Source organism: Lepidochelys kempii, chromosome 1 (assembly GCF_965140285.1).
Source record: "Lepidochelys kempii isolate rLepKem1 chromosome 1, rLepKem1.hap1, whole genome shotgun sequence".
In the NCBI taxonomy this organism is placed as follows: Eukaryota; Metazoa; Chordata; order Testudines; family Cheloniidae; genus Lepidochelys; species Lepidochelys kempii.
In genome coordinates this window covers 165,727,165-165,748,441 of record NC_136380.1, presented here as the reverse complement: position 1 = coordinate 165,748,441, position 21,277 = coordinate 165,727,165, and the positions used below count along the sequence as shown (strand labels likewise).

General features: G+C 41.8%; 1 protein-coding gene across 8 annotated transcripts in view; it reads left to right on the top strand.

Annotated features, from left to right (window-relative positions):
* The window catches only part of IFNAR2 (interferon alpha and beta receptor subunit 2), a 36,852-nt gene extending 18,043 nt beyond the window's left edge, over positions 1-18,809 (top strand). For 4 of the 8 annotated variants that reach the window (XM_073361986.1, XM_073362015.1, XM_073362025.1 and 1 more), the window contains 8 exons: positions 2,268-2,309; positions 2,642-2,771; positions 4,634-4,809; positions 6,569-6,661; positions 7,735-7,895; positions 10,405-10,570; positions 10,908-11,029; positions 15,214-18,809. In XM_073361986.1, the coding sequence (XP_073218087.1) occupies positions 2,268-2,309; positions 2,642-2,771; positions 4,634-4,809; positions 6,569-6,661; positions 7,735-7,895; positions 10,405-10,570; positions 10,908-11,029; positions 15,214-15,873 (1,550 nt within the window). In that variant the 3' untranslated portion in view covers positions 15,874-18,809. Of the gene's footprint in view, positions 1-2,267; positions 2,310-2,641; positions 2,772-2,900; positions 4,291-4,633; positions 4,810-6,568; positions 6,662-7,734; positions 7,896-10,404; positions 10,571-10,907; positions 11,030-15,213 lie in introns of those variants that run through there. The other 4 variants (XM_073362005.1, XM_073362042.1, XM_073361996.1 and 1 more) reach the window with 3 other exon arrangements.
* Positions 18,810-21,277: the final 2,468 nt, after the last annotated feature.

Below are 21,277 nucleotides of genomic sequence, written 5' to 3'. Positions count from 1 at the left end.
TGGAAAGATTCAGAGCTCCATTTCAGCCATGTTGAGCTTCAGCTAACAGCTAGAGCCCTGCATGCATACAAATTTAGATCCATGGATGCGGATACCCCTGGGGATAATTCTGTATCCACAGAACCAGACAGCTCTCCCTGGAACCCGCAGCAGCAAAAGGAGCAGAACGTGGGGTCACTGCTCCCAGAAGCCAGCGCCCCATACTGGCAGCTCCTCCAGTGTAGCTGTACTACCCTCCAGCCCTTCCTACTGGAGCGGGCACTAGGCTCACAGGCAGTTGTCCCTAGTCACGCTCTTGTGTTCAAGCAGCGCGCACACCCCCAGACAGGAGATGCAGATGGGGGCAGGGCTAGGAACGGGGCTGCGAGTGGTACAGCTATGCTGGAGGAGTTGCCGGCGTGGGTACTGGTTCCTGGGAGTGGAGGCCCCACATTCTGCTCCTTTCGCCACTGCAGTTCCCGGGAGAGCCCTGCAGTTCCACATCCATGCTATCCGCATCAACAGATGTAAATTTGTATCCGTGCAGGGCTCTGCTAACAACTAAACATTCACAAGGAGATGCCAGAGAGAGACAGCTGAGATTTTAGTTTGGAAAGAAGGCGATAGGGCTTGAGGTAAATGAAAGCCGTGAATTACATGTTGCAACTGCTAACAAACTACAATATTTCAGAAATCCACACTCCTGACATGTAGCCACCAAGGCACATGTGAACATATCACACCAATATTCCTCAAGTACTACTGGCTCTGTATCCCTTTCCAGATTGAATTTAAGGCCTGGGCACTAACTTGCCAGGTACTTAATAGGTTGGGGTCTGAGCTACCTCAAAAACCAATTATCCAGTCACAACCCCCCATGACCGTGGTCTAAAAGAACTTTTCAACTAGGCTGACCCAAGCTAAGACTATTGGGTCTGTGGAGCAGCATATTTTCAGCAGCAGGAACGTGGCTAAGTAATACCTTAGCAGGGGAGATCAAAGTGAGCCTGAGTGACAAGGTACATGGATCTGAATGAGCCAGGAAAATGCCATCCCACATTCTGGAAGATTGGAGGAGAGAAAGGAGATGGCAAGAAGGGGAAGAGTAAGAAAAAAAGCACCCACACATACATATTGGGGACAAGGGAGGCTATGTGAAAATTTCCATTTACTGGGGCTGTGTGATGGGTTCAGGACTCAACACTGCTGGCACCTCCTGCTGGTTGCTCTGGGAATTAGCTCTTGCCAGCTGCAGGGCACCCTCTGTGCATGGTGTCTCACCCATTGTCTACTCTGCTGGTTTGGGACCCACAGTGCTACTCTGCACAGTGGCATCCTCTTCAGGACACTGCCCACTACTCCAATCTCACCCCCTTCCGGGGAGGGGAGCCAGAAGATAACAGTCCTTCAGCTAGCACCTGCCTCAGCAGCCAACCACAACCCAAAAGTCTAGCGCCTCACTTCAGGGGCAAGTTGTAGTCTGTCTCGGCCACGCTCCTCTGTGGCCAGGTGCAGGAGAAGGGGAAGTAGGGGACCCAGGACCACCCACTACTCTGAGTCCCAACCCAGGGACCCTCTAGCAGCAACCTCTCTCTGCCCACCTATCTTCCCTGGGCCACTTCCCTTTTGGCCCCATGCACCTTCTTGACCCTTTGTAGCAGGGGCCACAGCCTGGCAGGTAACTGGGCTGGAGCTCTTCTCTGCTCCCCCAAGCCTGCCCAGCACTGCTCTGTCCAAGGTGCTACCTCCTTCTCCTCAGGAGCCAATCCTCCTCCCTTGCTAGCCAGGAAGAGACTACCCTCACTGCTGCTAGGCAGCCTTTATATAGGACCCAGCCCGGCCCTGATTGGCTGCTTCTCCTTTTGCCCTGATTGGCTCTCCACAGGCCCTTGCTGATTGGCTGCTGGTCTGCACAGCCTCCCTGGCCTGTTATAGCCCTTTTTCTCAGGGAGTGGGGCAGCCGCCCCACTGTAGGCTGTCTTTAATTATTATATAGTGCTTAAATATCACAATGATATGCTATTTAGAAACACCTGAGCTATCACTGATCACCTTCTTAAGGACAGTAACAGAAAAGCATTTGATACAGAAAGGAAATAATTCATGTGCAGTTTCATCAAGAAAAAATGGTATAATCTGAAAGGCAAACGATGAGAGAGATGGAGAACAAGATTAGTATCACGAATAGTAAATGAATAAGAACTCTAATTTATCATTGACAAATATTGTAGAACACACGTACAGTTTCTTTAATGAATAAATATATATACACATGTTTTCATTTCCAGTGTACCTCGGCATTTTGACTGCTACTTTATTCAGCTTGCCAGGTAAGAATTTTCATTATATTTTAAGCAAAATCCCTGAAATAGCTCAAAAGATGTGTGTGTACTTCCATCAGGCATCCTTTTGACTTCACTATGCATTTCCATGTAAGAAAGCTATGTGGATAATATCCAGCAGGACAGTCCCATGCATTTGTGCCTCCAATGCAATGGATGTGCAATTTAAAATGACTTCATCTTCAGTCTTGTAGTTTTCTTATCTTTTTGGGGGCTGATATTTAACTAATTGGTGAGTAGAATTACCATGTATAATGGTATTGCATTTGCTGTCCTTTTCAAATACTTCTTAATCTTAGCAACTTTTTCTTTTAATCTAGAAGCATCTGTGATAAATCCACCTCAGAAGTTAACAATGAACTCTCAGAATTTCCAGCACATTTTATCATGGGAACCAGGAAGTAATACAACTATGCCAGCATACTATCATGTGATGTACATAGGTGTCAGGTTTGTTTCCATTCATACTGTACATGAATTTATACTTTTTCTTACTTACTAGTCAAAATATTCGATTGACTATTTTGTTTTTCAAATAGATTTTCTGAAATCTGCCATTCATCAGATACAAGGGTAAGAATTAGGTTTTAGGATATGAGTAGCTATTTGAACAATTTTAAACAAGTACACATTAATTCCTAGAGCAAATTTGTACATGGAAGAAACCTGTATTTATCAAAGACATGATAACTTCAGCTTTTGTTGATGATTTCTGTTACTTTCTGTTCTTATTCTTCCATCAGTGCAAAGTACTGTACCCTAACTGAGAGATTGGGCCACAAGCCCTTTGGAAGTGTGATGGATTGGCAGGCTGACTGGTGCTGAGCCATACTATATTTGATAGTGCATGTGTGCAGAGCAAACTGAGCTTTAAAGCAAATATTTTTCAAACTGGTGATAACATATATGCTGAGTGCCCCACATAATCTGGGATACAGGGCATATAACAACACCGAACAAGGGTTAGATAACTATAAATAAAAATATACACATTTTAAACTAACTTTTTTTGTTTTCCTTTTTGGATTTCACTCCAAACTCTACCTTTCCCCAGTATAACACTGTCCAGTTCTTGTTCTCCCACCCCACTCCAGAATGCCTCATTCTGTGCCATCACAGATACCAGGAAATTTGGCACACCAACAAACACTGCCAATAAGAGGTTACCTAAATGGTTTTAAAAAAAAAAATCCACATTTTTTTTAGAAAACAATTTTATAACCTTAAGAATATAAAATAAATTAAACTTTTCAAGAACATACCATGTCATGTTTTAAATACTGTTTACTTTTGATGTTCCATAATGCAGTGTGCCTTCCTAATATTTTTGTCATAACAGCAATATGATCTGTGTCATCATCACAGAACTGGAGACATGGGAGGAGGAACCTGAAATGGGATCCCATTTGGGTGCTCAATGTTATACGTCAAATGCTGTTCTGTCTCAGGCTGTCTTGAGACATGCAAACAACTTTCAGGGTTAAACTATTTTTTTTAAATAATCCTTTGCAGGTCACATTTAGGTAAAGAGGATTCTCCCCCATTTTATTTATTATTTGTAATACAGTAGCATGTACGGACCCATCTCAGATTGGAGCCCTATTGTGCAATGCAGTGTGAAAACACATAATAAGAGAGTCCTTGCCCCAGTGAGTTAACATTTTACATAGAGAAGTTGAAGGGTTCAGGAGAAGCAGAGTATGACATACAAGCAGAGTGAAAAATGTGAGAGGCTGCAAACATTAAGTTAATTTTCAGATTTTGTTGTGGTGGTGTTTCGGTTTTGGGTAGGGTTTTGTTGAGAAGAAATTAGTGTGTATATATATGTACATAACCTATATGGACCAGGAAAGGAGCCAATATGACCCTAAAGGAGATTAACCCTACAAGAGTAAGTGGATTGGGGTAGCCTTTGGACAAGAGAAGCAAGTGCGGTCCCTCTTCAGGAAGTTTATTTTATGTTGCCAAGGTGAGTGGGAGATCCTGTGTAAAGCTTATGACTTACACTTCTTGTATATCATTTTTGTTTTTATCCCTTAATCATTCTGGTTTGTTGTGGTTTGAGATTTTGTTTTTCAATTTTCCTTGTCAAACATGTCCCTCTCTTCCACTCCCCATGTAGGTACACTTTAAATAAACCATTTGGATTTTACTAGTCTGTGGTTTTGATTATTTTTGACACTGTTTAAAGTGAGAGCAGAGATCACTTCATCCAGTGCATCTCTGAGTTTTCATGTTACTCTCCAGAGGTACAGTCACAAATCAGAAGATCCTTTTGAACAACACTGATTTTTTTTTTCTTCAACTTAAAGTAGATCGGAAAAGGGATGGAAAATTGCTAAAGACTGTTCAAATATCACACACCTGTCCTGTAACTTGACAAAGGAGTATGAAGACTATACTGATACCTACATAGCAATGGTTCAGAGCTTCACAGAACATGGAGTATTAAATTCATCTGTATCTGAATTCAGTCCATATAGGTCCAGTAAGTTCTCTCTTACTATTCTATTTTTATCTGCATTTGTTCATTTTCTTGTTTTTATTCTCAGCTATACATAACCAGTGTTTTAATAATGGTACTATAAGTCATTGGTTCTCGGAGCCGGTCCGCCGTTTGTTTAGGGAAAGCACCTGGCAGACTGGGCCAGTTTGTTTACCTGCCGCGTCCGCAGGTTCGGTCGATTGCGGCTCCCACTGGCCGCGGTTCGCCGCTCCAGGCCAATGGGGGCTGCGGGAAGCAGCGCAGGCCAAGGGATGTGCTGGCTGCCCTTCCCGCAGCCCCCATTCGCGATCGGCCAAACCTGTGGACGCGGCAGGTAAACAAACTGGCCTGGCCTGCTAGAGGCTTTCCCTGAACAAGCGGCGGACCAGCTTTGAGAACCACTGCTATAAGTAACTCCAAAGTAATTTAGTTGGTGATATACTAATTTATGTAAGATGTTGTGAACAAACATATCATCTAGTGTAGTGGAAAGCTATCTATACAAAATACATGGCTTGAATAGTTCTTATGAATAGAAACAAGCAATGGTTTTGAAGGAAAAAGCAAATGTTGGGATAGATTTCCTTCCATTGTGCATATATAAGAATCAATTTCTTTTATGTGTATTTATTTCAAATTTTTATAAAGGTGGTAGCATCATTTTGGGGATTTGAGAGTAGAAATTTCAAAAAAAAATTACATTTATAAATTGCATAATCTATTTTTTTATGTCAGTTAATTGGTTAACTGTTGAACAGGCAAAAACAAAAGGTGAGGGGTGGAGGAATATCTGCTTCCATTTTAGCTGTCACCTTGATTTCTCCCCATCCCCTTTGGTATGTCACATAAACACCAGATGCTCATTAGCAATGATGGTCTAATACTGCTAGAGGCTGCTTCTCCCTGGAGTCCTATTTACAATATCGCCACATTAATTTCTTTTTTTCCTCTCCTGAAATAAGGACCATTTATATTGGGGATCAAGTGGATAAACTGAATACGGAGACTATCTAATGTTAGGTACAAGGTTACAGAAATAGTATCCACTCAGCTCAAAGACTTTGAAATACTTTAATTGTAATGCTAACAAGCCAGGGTAACATTTTCATGAATGGACATTTCTCCATTAATTTTAAATATAGTGGTTGAGCTATTTTGCATCTCAAATTTGCAGGCCTTCCGGGAATAGTGTAGCCCTTATTGCAACTTGAGTTGACTTACATAGCTTCCCCCATGTACACCCTTGTTCCTGTCCTCTTCTGTCCAAACATCAATGCCCATTTATCTGGGGAAGCAGAGAACCCTAAACTTGAAAATAATGTAACACTTTTCCTCAACAGACTCATCAACATAGTGCCTTACAATAAGATTCTTCTAAAAAATTGGAAATGGTAAATTGTACCTTGTATTCAGACTTCATTGTTCCAAACACCTATTTTTCATAGATATGTATCAGAAAAATAAAAATATTACTCTGTAACAGTGTTCTCCAGCTGTTTCACATTTATGGATACATTTGCATGGATGAGGGTGCACTAGCATCTTTCCCATGCCACCTCTATGTTTGCTGTTTTGTAAAGTTGCAGAAAAGTATTATCAGTTGACTGAAGAGCCAGGCTCAAATGGTAAATGTTTTAACAAGGGCAACTTTTCTTTTTCTTTTCCTGGTGCATATTTAAACCAAGATGACCCTGAGTAAAAATGCAGGGGTATTCTGATTCATTACCCTAAAGCATCTGATTTACTTCTACCCATAAAATAGGAAGGGTTGGAGCCTCTCCCTCCTTGGCAGAAGGATCTGAGGCAGAGACAGATGACTCTTGTAGTCCAAAACCATGGGAACAACCACGTTCAGGTGAAAGCTTAGGCTGAGGTTTATTGTTGTTTTTGTATAAATTAAACAACAGGAAAACCACAGGAAAGGGTGTGGAGTAAGATTTGGCCGGTATTAAGTGTGTGCATTCTCCTGTTTGGAGCAAGGTCAGAACTCCACCTCTTTAAAATGTTTAATTATTTTACCTATATGATTATAATAATGAACTAGACAAGTAGTTAGCACTTACATAGCATGTTTTAGATTTTTCAAAGCACTGTGTAGAAAATAACTAATTAGATCAAAACACAGCACTTGCAGAAGGATCAGTGAAGTGCAAAACTTTTGACCTTCAGGCTTTGGAGATTCTGCTATGCTGTGCAGTGGAGAAAATGTCTGTATAGTTTTGAAAGCCAGGGAATTGTCAGGGCTTATGGCTCTCCAAACTCCTGGGCATTCTGAGAAACAGGATCTCCAGGCATTGTTTTGAGGGCAAAAGCATCCACACAGAAGCCAGGCTCAGGATGATATTCCTCAGGTCCTGCCTGACAGTCACCTGTGAGAGAGCATCTCCCTTTGGAGCTCTGCGGCCAGTGGTTCCCGGCCAACAGTTAGTCCCTTTGTCTACGTTCCAAGGGGTATTTGTGTGTGGAGGGGCCACCCACAGGGATTAATTCGTATGGGTATTTCAAGTGTTTTACTAGAAGATGCTGCCTCAGAAAACAATGTTCACCCCTTCCCTATCGCCTCCAAGCCAAACAAAAAGAACCTCAATTGCACAGAATTTACACAGAAGGGCTTCTGTGGGGCTGGAGAAACAAGGGATGCTGCTGTTTTGGCTCAACTCCCCTCTCTCCCCACCTCCCTCCCCAATCACCTTTTCTCCCATGGTAGTTTTTGGATTGTTTTTTTTCCTCTATTTTTATTCCCTCTGCTAAAAAAATTGGAGGAACAATTTTCCCCTGAATCTTTGATAATTTCAAACCCTGTTGGGCAACTAATTAGTCAATCATCTGACACGTGGGAATTGACTTGATTTTTACCGATTGTCTAACTGATGTTAAATGTATAAATGTAGTTATATTTTGGGGTTTGTTTTCTTTTTCTTTAAACAGCATACTTGGGTCCACCAGAAGTTAATCTTACTGCTTGTACAACCTGCATAAATGTGATAGTAAAACTTCCAGCCGCGTATTTAAAAGAAAAATCTTTAATTGATATATATCAAGAACTTGATTATATGACAATAGTGGAATCATTTGATAGAAAGGAAAAGGTAAGTAACTTGTAGTTTTAACATTTAAAGAAAAATGTACAAAGCGTAAAAAATAAATTGGCTTGAGCAGTAAGGAAGCTTGCTGAAGATGAGCTCTGTCGTATCTTATCCTAGATCTTTATATGAATAAGACTATTGTCAGTGGTTTACACAACACAGGATAAATGTGAGCCTTCTTGAGGCATGAGCTGATGATTTGGGTACCAGAGAAAATCCTTCTGCCCTTCATTCCACCCCCCGGTGATACAGTATTCCCCAGTAGGTGCAGTGTAGGAGATTCTCTTCATTCCTTCGAAGCGCCTGACATTGGCTACTTCTAGAGACAAAAAAGCTGATTAGGTTGACCACTGGTTTGTTCCAGTATGTCAGTTCTTATGGTATCACATAGTATTGATCAGAAAAATAAACTCCGTGCTAGAGTATATCAAAAGTGCCTTTTTCCCCTCTACGAGCTCCCCTATCCCAATTTTAAATTATAGTGGACCTTTCCTTCAACTCACTTGAAAAGTAAATAATACATTTACATTGTCACTTTCATGCTGAAGGATCCCAGAATGAACTGTATAAGGAGATCACTTCTCCCGCCTCTATTAAAATGAAGTTCTCTCTAATATGAATCTTGACAATTTATGACATTCTAGGGTGTAATCCAGACCAGTGTGGGGCAGTGTCACCCTTGCCCTGCAATGCTGGGTGCCTCACAATGCTTTGCTGCTGTATCTTCCACTTGGGCTGCTCAGAAACAGCTTTGCAGCATGTGGGTAACACTCTGAGTATCTGTGTCTAGCTGTAGCCTGCCAGTCACACATCAGTCTCACACTCGCTTCCACCAGCCTTGGTGACCACTTGCAGGGTGACTCCAACACACTCCCAGTCCTGGATTTTCCCACAAAACCTGTGTTCTGTACTATCTGGCCCTCTCCTGGACAGTCCAGATATATTAGGCCCATTGCCCCTCTAAGGGGATAAGTATACAGCAGTCTGCTACCCTAAATGGAGCTACACACACAGTTCACAACAATGGATTATTTTTGATTAAAGAATAAAACAAGTTTATTTAACTACAAGGAAATGAGGTTTAAGTGAGTACAAGTATAAGGCATTAAAGTCACAAATGGTTACAAGAGAAATAAAGATAAAATGCTTCCTAGTACTAAAACTTAAGAAACTTGATTTGGTGAAGTCCCTTATCACATGTTTCCAGTAAAACTGCTGACCAAATTCTCAGACCAGGATCTTCTCCCAGAGTCCAAAGGTTGTTTCTTTTGTCCACTTAGGTGAAAGAGAGAGATGGATAGGGAGAGAGAACTTAGTGTTTTTGTTCCTAACTTTTATAGTTCAATCGCCTTCTGAAATGCATTTTCCTGAAGGTTAGCCCTAGATAACGTTCATCCTCACTTTGAGGACAGAGGCAAGGAGTCTGGTGGTGAAGAGGGTCCATGCTGTTTGCTAAGATGCAGATTTGTTTGTTCATGCCTCCCTTCCTTGCCAAAGAATGGCCACTTGGTAGGTGATTGCCCATGAACTTTGCCTCCTGGCTAGAGGCGTTAGCTTGTCCTTTGTCTTTCAGAAACTGGTTTACCCAGACTTTTCTGGTAAACACATTTCAGATCTAATTTCTACTTATTTTTATAACTTTACATATAATGTTGTTATTCACATTTCACCTTGATATTATTGACAAGCCAGTTATTAGTTTTCAAATGATATCTCACAAGGCATATTTTGTACAAAGATTATTACAACAGCGTGTAGGGTGTGAATATAGGGGGCATTTGGTCACATGGTTGTTCAATATTACATGACAACAGATTGGGACAGACATTGAATAAGAATTGTCACCAGATGAAAATGTGGGCTGGGTTCATTACTGACTCCTAGAGAGGTGCAAGACTGCCCACAGGAAGTATTTACACAGTGCCTGTCACAATGGTGTCTGATCACCAAAATATGAGTGATTTCAATTACACTGTTTTCTGCAGCATCTAGGTCCCCTATCTAAGAACTGACGCAGCCCAATTCAGCTACGCTTGTGAGATCAGATGTAATGAACAATTATAATCAAAACCATCAAAGGGGGTTTTTCTAAAAGTCTTTAATAAACCACTCTGAAGACAGATACATTTGAAGAAAGAGAAAAGGAATGTAGATACAAGACTGCTAACTTTTCTACTGAACAGCAAAAGTGCCATTTTATGGTGCACCAACTTCTTGCTAATGTAGAACTTGTAAAATTGAGCTTTTTAATAAATTGAATCCAGTGGACAGAAGTGTAGGGTCAGTCCTTGAGCTCTAGTAACTACTTTCCTTCTCTCGAAAACTGGAAAAGTGCTATGCTTCCTCCCCATTCTACCCCCACCACCAACTATACAACTCAGTTGTACTTGCCACTGTACAGCTTCACAATGGGGATATTAAAATAGCTATTAAATGCAAGGTTTTTTTTAATCCGTGTTTAACAACTCCTTTTAGACAAACAGGTTTCAATAAGATATTGTTTTCATGGCAGATTCCTATTAAGAATGAAACCTCTGAAGAAAGCTTTAGCTATGTTGTTGGAAGCTTGCATTCATATACAAATTATTGTGTGTCTGTTGCTGTGGCTGCATCAATAAACCATCATTCCATCCCTTCGGCCTTGAAATGTATAATCACCCCGTCCAACACTCAACCAGGTATCAAATATTTTAAAGTTTGGTGGGGGAGGGGGTCAGGTTGTCAGTCTGGTTGTTTTTTAGTTTTTAATAGTATTTTCAGAAAAGGGTAACTGGTAAATATCCCAGTAAGAGAGAGAGCATCTTTTGACAGACATTTGGTTGGACCTATAAATGACATATGAGGTACCGGATAGCTTTGGCTAATCCTGCTGGCTGTACAAATAGCTCTTTAATTGTTTTCAGTGATCCAGAGTTGTTCTTTTCAATCTTAAATAAGTGTGTAATATAAGAAAAATTGGAAATCTCTCCTACATCTATTGGGTTTTACTCAGTATGTTTTTTTTTCCATTTGCAGGTTATGGTATAATTCCAATCCTAAGTGGTGGACTTGTTTCATTGGTAATAGGCATCTTCCTGCTAGGACTGTATAAAGGAGGTTTCATTTGCTTGAAAAGTAAACCATGGCCAAAAGTCTTGGTACATCTTTTTTGTATTTAATTTACCTGGTGGGGGAGAGGGAAGGCCTCATAATGTTTATATAGCAAGATATATTGTTCATTAGATAAAAGTTAAGAAACAAATATTTTGCATTGAAGAGTTCCCTTAAAAGTGAATTGCAAAGCAACTAGAAATTCCATCCACTTTAGATGTAGACTGCTAGATGCCTGCAAGGCAGTGGGGGGTGGTCTGTAAATGACCTGAACGTTCATTTTTGTACATTTTTATTTTTCCTTTTCTACTCCTACGATTTCTGAAATTGGCTCCCAATTAAATGTCAAAAAAAGAAAAGGAGGACTTGTGGCACCTTAGAGACTAACCAATTTATTTGAGCATGAGCTAACTAACTAAATTGGTTAGTCTCTAAGGTGCCACAAGTCCTCCTTTTCTTTTTGCGAATACAGACTAACACGGCTGTTCCTCTGAAACCTGTAATTAAATGTCAGTTCTCTGAGCATCATACTGGGGATCCTATGTAGAATAAAATGTGATAAATGTCATGGAACTTCACTGGACCAAAGGAGCAGCTACAGAAAGGGAGGATATATCTGGGGAAATAAAGTATTTTTTATTTTTGTGTTTTCTTAAATATTTTCCATCTTAAGGGATTTTTATTTAAAAAAAAACACAAATAGGCATCTTAGCCCTCTGGCCACCTTATGGGCAAGTTCTATTCTCTAGAACAGGAGTTCTCAAACTCGGGTTCAGGACCCCTCTGGGGGTCACAAGGTTATTACATGGGGCGTTACGAGCTGTCAGCCTCCACCCTAAACCCCACTTTGCCTCCAGCATTTATAATGGTGTTAAATATATAAAAAGTGTTTTTAATTTATGAGGGGGGTCACACTCAGAGGCTTGCTATGTGAAAGGGGTCACCAGTACAAAAGTTTGAGAACCACTGCTCTAGAAAGTTTTCAGAAGGTGTTGTGGTGTCATCAGCATGGTGAATGCCAGAGCACCACAAGAAGCCTGGACATTTGTGGAAACTGAATGGCAGAAAGTGAGAATTTAACTAATGATGTGTCACCTGCCATTCTTAGCCTGGGAAGTTTAGGACATATTGCTAATGTGGGAAGAATGTTCATTATTCAATTTGAAGCTTAGCTTGGAGGACGGGGGGGGGGGCGACAAAAATACTTATCTGTAGGTTACTAAATGTTGTAGCTTAAATTGCTTAAATGCTGTATTTTTATCAAAACAGTTTTTTGCTAGTTCTGCTACAACACAGGTGATTTGAAACGGACTAACATAGTTGATTGATAAAGGTATGGATTAAAAGTTAAAATCAAGGTCTTCTGCTCATTTCTGAGGTTTTTGTCCTGTTGTAGGGCAAAAGATCACTTGTAACTTTACGCTATGATTACTAGATATTCCTGGCACCCTAGCCAACATTGGTTTAATGTCCAAAGCTGCTGGTAAGCTAGTGCTGAATATATAATTACTGCCAAGTTTACCTGCAGAGTCAAGGCTTCTCCAATAAATTGTTGATTTACACAGAGTTTTGGAATATCTCAAATATGAAAATGACCATACAGGTTTGAGAACATAAGCATGACATATATGTTTTTGTGTATTATAAAATTATGGTTTCCATAGTATAACTATTGAAGTTATGAATAGCGATGGTTGAAAACTTTCCATCAAAACTGTTTTTTGGATAGAAAAATTGAGATTTCAACTAAACAAATTTTTTAGCAAAATTGTCTGTCTGCTTTTCACTAATAACTGTATTTTTTTTCAACAAAAAATCAATACCCCAAACTCAAAAACTGAAATACTTGTATATAGATATCTTTCCATGGTACCTCATGCAAGTTGTAGTTTGGTTTCCTCATGTCCCCATTCTCTCTGGGTTGAGCTGGGCTTTCAGCCCAGATGATATCTCCCTTGATGATCTCACTAGATCTCACCATGGCCACGGACTCCCATGATGTAACCCCCCCAGGGGGATGTAGTCTAACCAGGGAGCCAGCCTGTAGAGGAGAATGGGGATGTGAAATACCCAAACAACATTTCTCATCAGCCACTACAGTAGCAATTCCAAATTAAAATGTTTTGTTTTTTGACAAAAAGCTCACAAGGAAAAAGCCCATCCTGAAAGTGGCTCTATTTTCTGCTGGTTTGGCTAGAGCCTTTGTGGCATGATGTCACAATTTAAAGCTATGGACACCCTGAAGATCTTACACTCTAAATAGGCAATGTACACAAAGATGTGGAGGAAAAACAGACACGGAGAGGGGAAGTAAAAAAATAGAACACAGCTTTTCTAAGTCCCAGTCCGATGCCCTACCCATTAGAGAATGGTGCCTCTCTAGTACAGTATGGATATGCCCTAGAATTTCATATCAACCTATGATGTCCCAGTCCCCAAAGTTCAGAAGTCAGGAAAGACACATGCTAATTATGCAGGAAATCTCTTCCCTTGTCATTCTGGAGGGCCAACACCAGAAAAATTCCCAGAGCTGTTCTTCATATTTTTTTTTATTGTCCACAAGAGGACAGGAGACCAAGAGGCACTAAAAATTCATCTCCTTCTTAAGAAAAAACAAAACTCTGGATGAAATGTGGAAAAGAGCTCTTACAATTGATCTATCACACACTGAATAAGAGCCCAGTATCTTACTTATGTCATTACACCCAGGGTGTGAAGGAGATAAGTCATGAAGGGCTTCTTTGGCCAGGTGGATAAGATGTTGCTTTGAGGAAGCATACAAGTCTTCAGGGTATGTCATTCCTGAGGCAACCTGAACTTGCTCTACAATGTCAACAGCAGTCTCCCAAGCAAAGAACATCTTTGCTGAAATAGATATACATAGAAAAAGTCTGGCCTTCAGTTTCCTTGTATACCAGATGTTATAAACTGGATCTGCAATCATCCCAAGATGCCTCCTTTGTCATGAGTGTGCTCTAAATAGTGGTTCCAAAATAGATATGCCACAGGATTCAGGATTTCTCTCTTACCCCCTCAGTCTCTCTTTCGTAATTTATTAGTGTATTCTTATATCAGTGAGGATTAGGGGAGAGCTTATGCTAGAGAATGGAATGGTAATTTTACTAGAAGGAAATTAGCATGTGAGTACTCTCAAATGGCTGTATTTCTCGTAGCCAACTACAAGTGTATGACCAAATCTATCATTAACTACCAAGTGTCAAAGCTGGAAAACACTTACAGGTTTAGAAGAACTCTTCTAGTGGTTGGCCTGGTAGGCAGGGCCAACATCCCCTGCATAGACTTTAAAGTAACTGTCTCCAGTCACTGTACAGATGAAGACAAAATCCATGATTGAGGATTAATGGTGAAACTAGTAGAAAAAAGGAAATTTAATTGGTGAAATACATTGTACATTGCCTCACATATTTTGACTAAAACAATCTTTCTCAGGCTTGTTATGTGAGAGAATGTCTTTTAGGGAATTCATACAGCTGGGATATTATACACACATATAGGATTTTGTAAAGGTGGCAAATATTAAAAGGGCTTTAAAAATTGATCCTTAGCTTCCAGGAAGGAAATAGAAAACGTTAGTTAAGCAAAAAGAAAAGGAGTACTTGTGGCACCTTAGAGACTAACAAATTTATTTGAGCATAAGCTTTCGTGAGCTACAGCTCACTTCACCAGATGCATGACGTTAAGCAGTGTACTGAAGAGTTTTAGGACTACCCTCTGAACCTAAGTTCTCCGCAAAGAGAGCTGGAAACTTTTTTTTCCCCTCGCCTTTTCCTTGTTTTTCAAAACCTTGCCACAAAATATATTTGATAGTCTTCAACAGAGACAGTCCCACAAAAAATACATCTTGAAAACACGGTGTCCTCCATCTGGGGTTTTCTTGGGCAAAAAGCATAGGGTCATTTCTGATCTTATTTGGAACCAATATGCAATTGCATGAGCCTATCTAGTTCTCTGTGTTTGCATTTTGGAGCATGATGCCATTCTTTTTTGAGTGCAGGAGAGGGAAGACTTCTGGGTTCTCAGACCTTTGAAGATAATGCCAAAACATGTATATTGGGGTGATCCGTTGACTTCTGAACACTTTTGCCTGTGTACTAGTATAAGTGCAAAGTGGTGAGGCAGTTGTTAAAGTAAATAACAAGATTACTTTCTTATTCTCTTATTTGTGTGTAATTTTTGTGTGTGTGATTTTTTTTTTGTTTTGTCTTTTTAGGAAACCACAAATAACTTACATTGCTCAGTGCATGAACCTGATCCTGAAAAAATGTGCTCTGTGCAAGTCATGTATAAAGAGATGAAAAAAAAAGAGTGGGAATACAGTTATGATGATGATAGCGAAAGTGATAGTGAAAATTCTGGTGAATATACTAGACATGACGACATCTTGGGCAGAGTTCCAAGTTCCCATGCCAAATCAAACACCTTCGTGCACCAGACTATAGACTATCCATCTGCAGAGAGTAGCAGTGAAGCAATTGAACTTCTGGGTTCTGAGGCAGAAAATTCTGAAGAGCATCAATCTGTCATTAGCGAAAATGAAAGCACAAGTAGAGTGTTCTTTCATCCTTCATCTGAAGTAAACAGTTCGTCAACTTCTGGGTTAAGTAACAGTGCTTGCTTTAACATAAACTTAAATACTGTGATGCTGAGAGACCCTGACAAGACCCGGGATGATTCTGCAACATTAATCTCCCAGCAAAAGGATGCAGTTGACTTTCAAGATTCTAGTGCTTCTGATGCACTTGAATCAAAATTTTTTACTAACACAGTAGATGTTAAGAAGCCAGATTGTCATAATATCTCACATGAATTGCAAAAACCTAGTATCTCGGATGAAAGTGATGCATCAGATTCTGAATACATAAGGAGATGAATTGGCGAAAGCTAGAACCACTTTATAAAACATGAATAAATAACTGGTCATGTTTCAGAGTTTCTCTTTCTGGTTTGAACGTACAATTCAGCTTCTGATGAACTCTGCATATTTTAAATTCTAAATATATGCCTGTACATTATAAAAGCATGCAGGACTCATACATTAATTAACAGTGTTTTGGTAGCTTAGGGCTTCTCTACACTAGGGGTTTAGTCCAGTCTAACTCGAGTTAGTGCAGATTGAAAATACCTGTGTACACATGAAGCAAACCCTAACCCTTGGTGCAAATTCTGGAGTCCTCCTTCAAAGTGTACTAAGTTCAGTGAAAATTGAGTTAGTGCAGACTATCACTCATATCTGCACAATGTTGCCACATGGTACTTTAGCACTCCTCCAACATCTGTCCGACACTGCTTTGTGGGGTCAAATGATAGGTATGTGGGCACCATCAGTTGCCCAATACAATCAGGAAACCCTTGCATGCCGAGCCATCAGTAATCTCCTGAGCATTACCAAGATTTATAACCTGGTGCAACAGTACCTTCTGCGTGGCAGCACACACCTGCGTGACAATGCCTCCAACAGTCGATTGCCCCACATCAAATTGGTTGGCTATGGACCAGTAACAGTTGGGGTGGCCAGCTTCTCAGTGGGTTATGGGACTTTACATGTTGATATGGTGCCACTGCAGCTAGTTCAGCACAGATCTCGGAAAAGATTGCCTTCACTGTCCTGAAATTCTGTTGCCACGGCTGGTCATCCCGGATCTGCAGAACAATCCTCTCCCACCAATCAATGCTGCTTTCCTGAGCCCAGAAATGGCACAGCACCAAGTGAAACTGCTCCAGGAAGAGTAGAATAGTAGGTGCTCAATGTCCTGCTCATTCCTCTGCTACTGTCGCTGGTAGGTGATTGGAGGCCAAAGCCACCCAGCACTGAGAGCTCAAATAAAGTCCAGACAGCCTCTGCGCATAATCATAGTTGCCAGAATCGTGGTGTGGAGCATTGTTGCCTCCATGCTGGCCAACAGCAGTTCGAAAACGATGCTAGCCTTCCCAGATAGAGAGGAATCGAATCAGGGTAGATGGAGCAAAACATGGAATTCTGAATTTTACCTTAAGTCCCAGAATTCCTCTGGTTTCTGCAATGCATTTCACAGTGTGCAACAAGACAAATCCCAGAATGCACACAGTTCAACAGCAAAGCAAAGGACCATCGGATACTCACCCAAAATGCCACATGCTTAGTTCGCTCAAAGCCTCCACCATGTGTATGAAATGATGCGAATTGAAAGAAGGCACAGCTGTCCCGTATACATGCTGTTAGAGCAACTTCTATATTGTGCACCAACTGATATGCATCAGCTGGAACAAACTAAACCCGTTGTTCAGACAAGCTTTTTAGTGTACAATACTAGCTTTATTTCACACACAAAAGCGATGTACAGATCTGAAGGTAAATATATGTAGCAACAGTATATTGCAGTTATTAAACTTTGTGAATTCTCACACATTGTGGTCCACAGACAAGTCCACTTTAAGTGTTTAATAAGTAGTAAACCTTTACCAAAAATTCACCGTGAGAAACAGAAATAATGATGTTACCATATGGGTGGTTTCACCACAAAGTAATCTCCACAAGCAGTCTCTGGAAGGTCTGCTCTATATTGGTGGTTACTTTTAAATATGTTTTAACCATTGCAAACAATAGAGTAATGCTGCATTCCTGTAAATGAATTAATCCTACACAGAAGCTGTTTATGCAGAGAAAGCTGATTAAGTGAAAACCATGGGAAAAGAATGAAAACTGCCATTGTTTCTGAACTGTATCTCCTATATTGATAACATTTAAACAGATTCAGCATTTACCTCAATCTATAGTGAAACCGAGACCAGACAGCTAGTAGATGGTCATAGCACATTTGGTGGGTTCAGACCCAGAAAGAGCACTCTCTTTTAAAAGTCTTCAGTATAAAATAAGACATTATTATTTTTCCACAAAGCATATTTCATTGCAAAACACTGAAGGTGAAATCTTGGTCCCATTTAAGGTCTGGTCTACACAACAGAGTTATGTTGACACAAGGCAGCTGACATTGACCTAGCTATGGAAGTGTCTAGACTTACATTTCTCTCCCACCGACATTAACTGCACTGCTATGCCGACTTCATAACTCCACCTCCACGAGTGGCATAGAGTCAAGATTGATGTAGTTAGGTTAACACAGAGTCCGTGTAGACACTGCATTGCGTATGTTGACTATTACTGGATTTCAGGAGCCATTCTAAAATGCCCCACACTGACAGTACAACCCATAAAAATGTTCCTGGTGAGGATGCGCACTACCGACACAAGGAACAAAGTGTGGACATGCACAAGCAGTGTAATTATTGCAACAGCTGTATGCCGAAGTAAGTTAGGTTGATTTAAATTTGTAATGTACATATGGCCTTTGTCAATGGGACTTTTGTCATATGTTTCTTTGGGGCCAGGATTTCACTTGATAATTAAAGCAGCTTAAAATAGTATAAGGTATTAAGAAATACTACAGAACATATTTAGACTTGTACCATAGATACAAAATCTTTATCAGAAGTTAAAGTGTGAACTTCTAATGCAATGTATGATGCTGCATGGAAATATTCCTTTTTGTAATGACATAACCAGGAACTGTGTATGTGCCAGAAAGTATGTAAACCAGGAAACACACAATATTTTAGGAGCAGAGTTCAAGCTGCTAAAATAATTCAACAGGTCATTCCTAACTGGTAATGGAAGTGGATGTCTTTGTGTTTGTTTGTTTTTATTTTAATTACCTTATTACGTTTTATATATTTTTTTACATTTTTTTAAAATGATCAGCTACCACATTGTATTTTTGAGGTGTAGTAAATGCCTTTTTAAAATCAATAAAAGTTTTTGAAAATGTCTAACTATTGCTCTGGAATATTTAGTAATGCTACGTATGTGCTCCATCTAATCTTGTGGATAGATTTAAGAATGAAGATAAACTGAGTCAGATTCTGTGTTTCATTCTGGCCCCTTTGTGCCACTGGAAAGCCACCAGCTCTTAGCAGATGAGAATTTCCTCAGCATAGGGAAGCTTTTAGCTGATGTAGAGCTGACATACCCAGCTCCTGTTCCAATCTGACTCTGGCATAGGGGACAAGGAGGTCCCATGGCCATGTGCACTGTGCTCCAGCTATGACTATTGTCCCTTGGCAACCATTGCCAGCCAGTCTTGGAATGAGAGGGAAGGTCCTCTCATGGATCAGTAACTGGTTAAAAGACAGTAAACTATAGCTCATAGAGCTAGCTTAGCCTTTTATGTAATGCAAGGAATACAGGCCTGTATCCTGTAAAACATTGGCTTAAGCAAGTTAGCATAAGTAAAGTAGGCCTATGACCCTTAGCATAGATAAAATGGCCTGACAGTTACCCTAGACTTTGGGAAACTGGGAATAGCTTGGTCAAGAGAAAGAGTTGGTCCAGAACAATACCAAGCAACTGCAAGAACACTGAACTGGTACTGGGTTTGGCTATTTCAGGATAGAATTGCAGGCAGGTGTTTAACCACATACGTGCTTTAGCAATAGGTGATGTATATGATAGAGCAGCGTTTCTCAAACTGTGGTCCACGGACCCCTGGTGGTCTGCGAGGGTACCCCAGGGGGTCAGCCAGCCCCGCTGATAATCTCCCCCTCCCTCCCTCAACTCCTACCTCTCCTTCCCAGCGCCTCTTGCTCGCTGGGGAACAGCTGTTCCTCAGCATGCATGAGGCACTAGGAGGAAGCGAGGGGAGCAGGGACAGGGGGCACTTGGGGGAGGGGGTGGAAAGAGGCAGGGAAGAGGAGGGGCAGAGGTGGAGCAGGGGCGGGAAGAGGTGGGGTGGGGCCTTGCAGGAATGGGTGGAGTGGAGGCAGGGCCTGGGGCTGAGCAGGGGGACTTGGGGTCCATGAAAAAAATTAAATCAAGGTGGGGGTTGTCAGGTTGCTAAAGTTTGAGAACCGCTGTGATAGAGCTAAAAGGCTTTAATACAGGGGTGGGCAAACTACAGCCCACGAGCTGTTTTAAGCCGGCCCCTGAGCCGCACCAAGCAGCTTGGCCCCGCTCTGGCCGGGGCGCTGGGTCGGGGACCAAGCCGCATGGTGCAGCCCCGATCCGGCCAAGGTGCAGGGTCAGGGCCACACCACAGCTCGGCCCTGGTCTGGCTGGGGCACTGGGTCAGGGGCCGAGCCACGTGGTGCAGCCCTGCTCTGGCTGGGGCACTGGGTCGGGGGCCGAGCCACGTGGTGCGGCCCTGCTCTGACCAGGGCACAGGGTCGGGGCCACACCACACGGCTCGGCCCCGCTCCAGGGGGTGCTGGGTCAAGGGCCACACCCCTGGGCCTCTTCCCAACCCCCTGCCCAGCTCTGATCCCCCTCCTGCTCTCTAAACCCCTCGATCCCAGCCCGGAGCACTCTCCTGCATCCCAAACCTCTCATCCCTAGTCCCATCCCAGAACCCACACCCCCAGCCAGAACCCGAACCTCTTTCCGCACCCCTGCCCCAGCCCTGATCCCCCTCTTGCCCTCCAAACCCCTCAGTCTCAGCCCAGAGCACCCTCCTACACCCCAAACTCCTCAGCCCCACCCCAGCACCCGCACCCCCTCCCACACCCCAGCCCCAATTTTGTGAGCATTCATGGCCCTCCATACAATTTCTATTCCCCAATGTGGCCCTGGGCCCAAAAAGTTTGCCCACCCCTGCATTAATATGTTAACCTATAGGATAAGCATACCTCAATATTATGAGGGCAAGGAAGTTAGAACTGGACATGGAAGGGTGGGCATCTGAACAAATATTCATGATTGTACCCAGGCCCTGAGCCACCATGTAGCAGAAGCTAGCTTTCTATCATTGACCCTTCAGCTCTTCGTTGTTATCTACCACCGACCTTTGGTCACTGGGGTTCTGGACCATTGGATTCATTTGGCATGCCAGGGGCAGGGCTGGTCCTTTGTCACCACCAGGTCTCCAAGGAAGGGTAGGAGTATATAAATAGATGAGCATCTGCAGGGAATGACACCAAAGACAGCAGTAATACAGTATTAGGTGTTGCGGTTCAGTGATGAGACAGAACACAGCTTTATGCAAGCAAACAGGCTGGTCAGCGGAGATGGGCTGTTCTGCCCCCCCTGCCTTCCACCTTCTCCTTTTATTATATTTCTCCCCCTAAGCATTACACACTGCTACACAAAGGAATGTATGACGTTGATTCATATGCTTAGTTACCATCCTCTATCTACTACAATCCTGGATCTCAGGCCTTGAGCCCAGGCTAAAGAAACCTCCCACAGTTGCTGTCCAAACAATCAAGTTCTCAGGGTTCATATCTAGCCCTTGTCCTTGGATAGAGCA